The 6,853-nt window shown below is 43.1% G+C and overlaps 1 protein-coding gene across 2 annotated transcripts in view; it reads left to right on the top strand.

Annotated features, from left to right (window-relative positions):
• The window catches only part of OGT (O-linked N-acetylglucosamine (GlcNAc) transferase), an 82,703-nt gene that overhangs the window by 21,071 nt on the left and 54,779 nt on the right, over nt 1-6,853 (top strand). For both annotated transcript variants that reach the window (XM_019521233.1, XM_019521234.1), the window contains exons 6-12: nt 1,850-1,929; nt 4,010-4,205; nt 4,518-4,658; nt 4,879-4,979; nt 5,114-5,267; nt 5,369-5,470; nt 5,835-6,014. In XM_019521233.1, the coding sequence (XP_019376778.1) occupies nt 1,850-1,929; nt 4,010-4,205; nt 4,518-4,658; nt 4,879-4,979; nt 5,114-5,267; nt 5,369-5,470; nt 5,835-6,014 (954 nt within the window). The remainder of the gene's footprint in view (nt 1-1,849; nt 1,930-4,009; nt 4,206-4,517; nt 4,659-4,878; nt 4,980-5,113; nt 5,268-5,368; nt 5,471-5,834; nt 6,015-6,853) is intronic.

Genomic DNA, 6,853 nt, shown 5'->3' with positions numbered 1-6,853 from the left:
ACCTCGCCCTTAATCCTGCCTCCGGTAATACAGACCAATTCCTCCAGAGCTCACATAATTTTCTTGTGAAACCTTCTTATGACTGATATTTGCAGAGTAGCCACCTGGAGTTCACTATACATCTTTATAAAGTGCACTGACATTGTGGAAGCCTCCAGGACAGCAGTGTCTACAGTTGCTGTTCACTTAGGGTATTTCAAAACCATTTCCAGATATACAGGCACTGCTCTGGAGTCATTTGCATTGAGTGTATATGATGACAGTTTCTTGCGGACAAAGCATTACTTGCTATTTCATAAAACATATGCATCTTACCCTCCTTTCTATTGTTTTTGGAGTCAAGATACAGAAAGTGTGTTCTGGCCTTTATCCCCCCTGGAACAGGGCACAAGGAGGGACAGGCCAAGAATGCACAGTGCTGGTACTGTGAAGGCAAAAGGGTCGGTCTGAGGGTATAGGCACATGTACGTTGGAGCAGTTTCAGAAGAGGAACGTTTCAAAAGGGGAGCTGCAGTTACATTCTGATTATTACCTGTGGTCAAGGCAGGAACCATATAATGTTGGAAAACCACTCCAACTTTAATACTGCTTTGTCCGAGGTTAAAATTGCGGTGGTTGCGCTACATTTATATCGTTCTCAGTTTGTCTACACCTAAGAATTAGAACATAACAGCTGCTCCTCTTTTGAAACTGCTCCAAATGCACGTGTATCCATACCATAATTTGCAGTTCAGAGACATGAAATATACCTACAGTGAGACTGTGGATGTGGAGAATATATTTCAAAGAACTCCAGTAACTACCAAGTAACTTCCTTTTCTCAAAACGGGGAGAGATCATTGGTCTGCTGAGCTGGGGTAAAACAGTTGACCTAAAATGCAATTCATCTTTGGGGCATTAAGATAAAGTGGAGGGAAAAACATTTGAGCGTAGAAAGGTATTCATACGTGCGTTCTTGTAAGGTATTCAGTTCCAAATTTTCCTAGTTTTATTATTGGTAAAACCATAGTTGCTTTCCAGCATTGATACATAAACCTGTTCAGCCTCCACAAGAGAAGGCTGAGGGGGGATCTAGTGGCCGTTTACAAACTAGTCAGGGGGGACCGGCAGGCATTGGGGGAGTCCCTGTTCCCCCGAGCACGACCAGGAGTGACTAGAAATAACGGTCACAAGCTGGCAGAGGGTAGATGCAGGCTAGACATTAGGAGGCACTACTTGACTGTCAGGGCGGCTAGGATCTGGAACTAACTTCCAAGAGAAGTGGTGCTGGCTCCTACCCTGGGGGTCTTTAAGAGGAGGCTAGATGAACACCTTGCTGCGGTCGTTTGACCCCAGTACTTTTTTCTGGGGTCGGACTTGATGATCTGCTCAGGTCCCTTCCGACCCTACCAACTATGAAACTATACAGATGAAGTATTAGTTTCTTGCCCAGTGATCATAAACAGTTGGGATATTGTGGGAGGAGGAAGGTTACAGAAACTGAGATTTATGTAAACCAACTTCAGTAGGTATCTTTTTGATGTGCATGAACTTGGAAAGAACCTAGTTCACAGACAGGTGGAGTTAGGTAAAAGATCGTTTTATTATTACTGCTTAGTCTGTTGTAAATAAGACTTCGTTTTTGATAGTGTCAATATAGCACTTTTCAACAGGAAGCAGTGGGATGAATTGTGTAGATTATAATTACTTTGAATTGTTCTTGCTTGTTGGTTTGTGGGATTCTTTCAGGATTGTTTATGCTGTGGGGGGTTGCATTTCTATTTTAACTTTTGGGTTTTTTAGGGGCTGACATTTTAGAGTATAAGCACTGAACATGGTGCATAAGTTACTTTTCTTTAAAATTCTGCAGGCTGTAACACTTGACCCAAATTTTCTGGATGCTTACATCAATCTGGGGAATGTTCTGAAGGAGGCAAGGATATTTGACAGGTAAGCAGATGGCATCTAAGAGTTTTTCCTCTAGCAGCCAACCATTATCCGAATATATGTTACATTCCTGATTTTTTTTTTTTTTTTTTTTCCTTCTCAATTGTTGCCTGAATAAATTATCACTTAACATGAAGTAAATGTCCTTGGAATACACGCTTGGAGTTTTCACTACCCTGGGATATATAAATGAACATTGCCCTGACCAGCCTTCCCTTCTTTCTTATCATTGCAAAAAGTGAAATACTTACCTCTACTGTTGCTATATTGCTTGAGAAGTTTTCAGCTTCTTGCCTCTAATTTTATTAGGAAGGTATATGTAGTTAGACTGGTTGCCAACACTCTTTTTGTCCACTAGACCTATGTTTTTTCAGGCTTTCATAATGTATAATTTAACCTTTTCATTATAGATACTTTTTGTACATGGCTGAAGATACTCCTTTGGTTTTAAGTTGTACTTCATGTATAATGGCTCCCTATGTGATAATAAGTATGTTCTGCCTTTCTGCAAGAGAGAGACCAAGTACAGCCTTGTGCTATGTGAGATATCTTGGGTCTTTAACTGGACAGGTAGAGCTATAGAGTTAACAGGAGTGAAGTGGCTTAGTTTTAGTCCAGAAGCTATCGCAGTGGTGTACTGTGCACACTAGCTGTTTAGGAGCTAGTAGGAATCTCAGTGTCAGCAAGACATATGCTGTAAGACATGCTTTTAGATAGGCTGAGCTACAAGTTTCAGAAAAGTCTCCCTTCTGACATGCAGGGCAGGTATCTGAGGTTCATTCTTTTATCCATGCAGTCTTACTTTGGATTTAATCTTGGAATGTTCAGTTCTCAGAGAGGCTTTTCCAGTCATTAAAGTAAGACTTCTTAGAGCGAACTCTTAGGTTGTTTGTTGATTGTTCCTTATTTATGTGACACAAAGATTCATGCCATCTTGTTTGAAAGAATGGTTAATTAGCATGGTAACTCTTTCTTGTAAGATGTTTGCCTTTGTACTTCCTTGTTCTTGCCACCTTTCTGCACTGTTTCAGTCTTGCTGAAGGAAGCATTTAGGGTAGGTCTTTGTGACAGTATAGTGCCATGTGGAGATAGAATCATAGAAAATGACGGTTGAAAGGTACCTTGGGAGGCCAGTTAGTCTAATCTCCATGTCAAAGCAGGGCCATCCCCAACTAGATCATCCCAGCCAAGGTTTTGTCTAGCTGGCCCTTAAAAACCTCCAGGGATGGAGGGTAACCCATTCCAGTGCTTCCCCACCCTCCAAGTAAGAATTCTTCCTAATAGCCAGTCCAAACTCCCCTTGCTGCAACTTGAGCCTATTGCTCCTTGTTTTGTCACCTGCCACCACTGAAGACAGTCCAGCTCCATCCTCTCTGTAACCGCCCTTCAGGGAATTGAAGGCTGCTATTCAATAGCCCCAGGTCCCTCAGCCTCTCATCAGTCAAGTGCCTGAGCTAACCCAGCATAGTTACAGGACGCACTGCAGTTGCATCAGTGTGGCACAGCTCTTGGAGGGACTAACTCTGCTGAGAAACTAGCTGAGCTGTCATGTAAACAGAGCCTGAGTGATCAACAAATGTGTTTTGTGTGCTCACCCCCAGATTTGGGACTGTGACTACCAAGGCTGGGTGCACTTGTAGGTGTAATGTGTGCTGCTTCTCAGGAAATTTCGTGCTTAGGTGCTGAGCATAAACATTTCATCTAGGGGGTGTATTTGTAGAAAGGGTCATCCTGAAGAGCCCAACTGGAAGGGGGGATTGGATGTTTCCCTTTAGATAAGTGCTGAGGAACAGTGTCTTTCTCCTGCATGTTTTGAACTGCTGTTTTAAAGTTGGAATAAATAACTTGTTGTCTTAGTTGAGTTCTATGTTTTTGATTTCTGTACTGTCCTCTTTCTTATCTCCAATAGTTGTTACTTTTGCACAGTAGAAGAGGCTTTTTTCATGTCTTCAGTTAAAAAGCAGTAGAGGGCACAAACACTATTCTCTTCTGTGCATGTCGTTTATGACTGAGATGAAGGTACAAGTAATTGTGTGCTGTCGTATGTTAGCCATATAAATGTTAACTGCACCTCTCATTACAGAGCTGTAGCAGCTTATCTACGAGCCCTGAGTCTGAGTCCTAATCATGCAGTTGTGCATGGCAACTTGGCTTGTGTGTATTATGAGCAGGGACTGATCGATCTGGCGATAGATACCTACCGTCGAGCTATCGAGCTGCAGCCACATTTTCCTGATGCATACTGTAATCTGGCCAATGCTCTGAAGGAGAAAGGCAGTGTAAGTATTTCTGTTTCATTTTAGTCTGCTATTTATGTAAAGTTTTGCTGATGCTTGTTTTAGGACCTCAAGTGATAATGAACATTGATAAGGTGGAAAGCTGTCTTTTAATATTTGGTTGGTTTGTTTATAAACTTGTAGGAAAATAATAGGAACAAAGTCTTCTCATCAGAGCTGTTTAAAGATGGGCATTTGTAATATGACAGTCTCACAAGCAGTGTTTTCACAAACGTAACCATATCAAACAGTATTTCCATTGCTTGCTTAATTTACTCAATATTTCTTAGTAATAAAAATGGAATTTTGTTCAAGGTGGCTGAAGCAGAGGAATGTTACAATACAGCTCTTCGCCTGTGTCCCACACATGCAGACTCTCTCAATAACCTGGCAAACATCAAACGGGAACAGGGGAACATTGAGGAGGCTGTCCGCCTTTACCGCAAAGCTCTTGAGGTACGCTTGAATGTGACGATAAAGAATAGCGTACGGGTATGTAGCTCAGAATCCGTAAGGCATAGATCATTCGTGTCGGTAAAGAAGCAGATAAAGCTGGTGATTCTTCTGGTGAAAGCTGAATGATATGCCAAGGAGAGCACAAAGTTAACATTTTGTAATGCGGTGTGTTTGGCAGATCTAAGGGGCAAACTTAGCTCTCTGCTTGGTTGTCTTACAGGTGTTTCCAGAATTTGCTGCTGCCCATTCAAACTTGGCAAGTGTTCTGCAGCAGCAAGGAAAGCTACAGGAGGCTTTGATGCACTACAAAGAGGCTATTAGGTAAGAGCTTGCATTTAATGGTCCCAAAGGCTGGTAACAGGAACATTGTATAGATGCACAGGAAATGGCTTAGTGCTGCCATTAGGATTTCCTGGAGTGACAGCTCTTGTGTTTGTGGTTTTTCTCAATTTTAGAATCAGCCCCACATTTGCAGATGCCTACTCTAATATGGGAAATACTTTGAAGGAGATGCAGGATGTTCAGGGAGCCTTACAGTGTTACACCCGTGCCATCCAGATAAATCCTGCTTTCGCTGATGCACACAGCAACCTAGCCTCCATTCATAAGGTATAACTGTATTCATGGTTGACTTCATAATTCAGTAATGCATTTGGCAAACTGTCCTTCAGTCTGTTTTTGCCTGCTGACTACTTCTTCTACATTTGTAGGATTCAGGAAATATACCAGAGGCCATTGCTTCTTATCGCACTGCTCTGAAACTAAAGCCTGATTTTCCGGATGCATATTGCAACTTGGCCCACTGTTTGCAGGTGAGGAGAAGGGCTGCAACTAATTCTTAGGAGTTACCCTGATTGCAGATACCAAGACTGTCCATGTCAAACAGCCAGTGTATCATACTGTTTTAAAGAGGAGACACAAATCTTAAATTAGAAGATAATTTTGCAGTCATTGTCTCTTCTGGAGAAGTGCTTGCTTGCTTCATTGAGCTGCAGTAATGTCAACCCTGTCAGTTATTAGGGTAGCTGAGACTTGCAGTTAAATACAAAACATTGTGAAATACCTTATTTCCATGTAACGGAGAAACATGGATCCATCCTCCTTCAGTGTAAACAGAATTGAACAAATCTCTGTTTTAAATTTATGCCAACTCAGGGCTTTCTTCTCCCTTTCTAGATTGTCTGTGACTGGACAGACTATGATGAAAGAATGAAAAAGTTGGTTAGTATTGTAGCTGATCAGTTGGAGAAGAACAGATTGCCTTCTGTCCACCCTCATCACAGCATGCTATATCCACTTTCTCACAGCTTCAGGAAGGCTATTGCTGAGAGACATGGAAATCTCTGTTTGGACAAGGTAGGAGCTTTTGTGTGGTTTTGTGCTGTTAGCCTGTGGGCCTCATGTGGCCCCTGAGGGTTAAGTTTCAGCTCCTGGGTTCCCACCCAGCCACTGCTTTCCCCTGTTGCTCTGGCTGCTCCATACTACCTGCCCCTGACCAAGGGGGTGGGGCAGTGCAACATGGCACAGTTTGCAGGGGTTGGGGAGGCCATAGCCCAGGCTGTTGGGGGGGGAGAGGAGCTCCCTGGGGGGGGGGGGGTCAAAGGTGAGCCTAGGTGCCTAGAGGCATGTGGAGTGCAGCGGAGGGGACACCTGTATGTATGGTGCAGTGGGGAGGAGTAACGGAAGCAGTACAGGGGCTACGGGGACCTTGGTTCTTGCTGGTGTGGCCCTTGGTAATGTGGCCGGGGGGGGGGGCAGCCTCCAGCTGCTTTAAAGTTGGACAACCCTAGTTCAGCCCACATGAACAGTGAAGTTTGCAGTCCTCCATAAGTTCAGAAACCAACCAGTGACAGCTGTCAAAACTTTGAGAGTCAGACACACAAATGTCGTTGAGTTGGATAGAGGCCTTTTCTTTGCTTGGCCAGCTGATTCTGATGTCCTGCTATGTGGCATGTGGGAGTTTGCTCCTTTGTTAAGAAGCTTGCATGATTTGAAATTTAAAACATTTCATGTTTTATGTTCATAATGGTTTGAATATGAGGTAAGACAAGTTGTGGGCACATCTGAAGGCCTTAGACATTCAGGAAGGGGTCCAGTGTATTTGAGGTGTATTTTAGAGCAGCTTAATCCCAACCCTGTTCTGAGCCCCACTGAACAATAACTCAGTTAGTAGAGCAGGATGGTTAATTCTGGGG

The sequence above is a fragment of the Gavialis gangeticus genome, unplaced genomic scaffold (genome assembly GCF_001723915.1).
Source record: "Gavialis gangeticus isolate Ggan-Ray unplaced genomic scaffold, GavGan_comp1, whole genome shotgun sequence".
NCBI classification, from domain to species: Eukaryota; Metazoa; Chordata; order Crocodylia; family Gavialidae; genus Gavialis; species Gavialis gangeticus.
The sequence above is the reverse complement of the archived record's forward strand: the minus strand, read 5'-3'. Positions and strand labels throughout refer to the sequence as shown.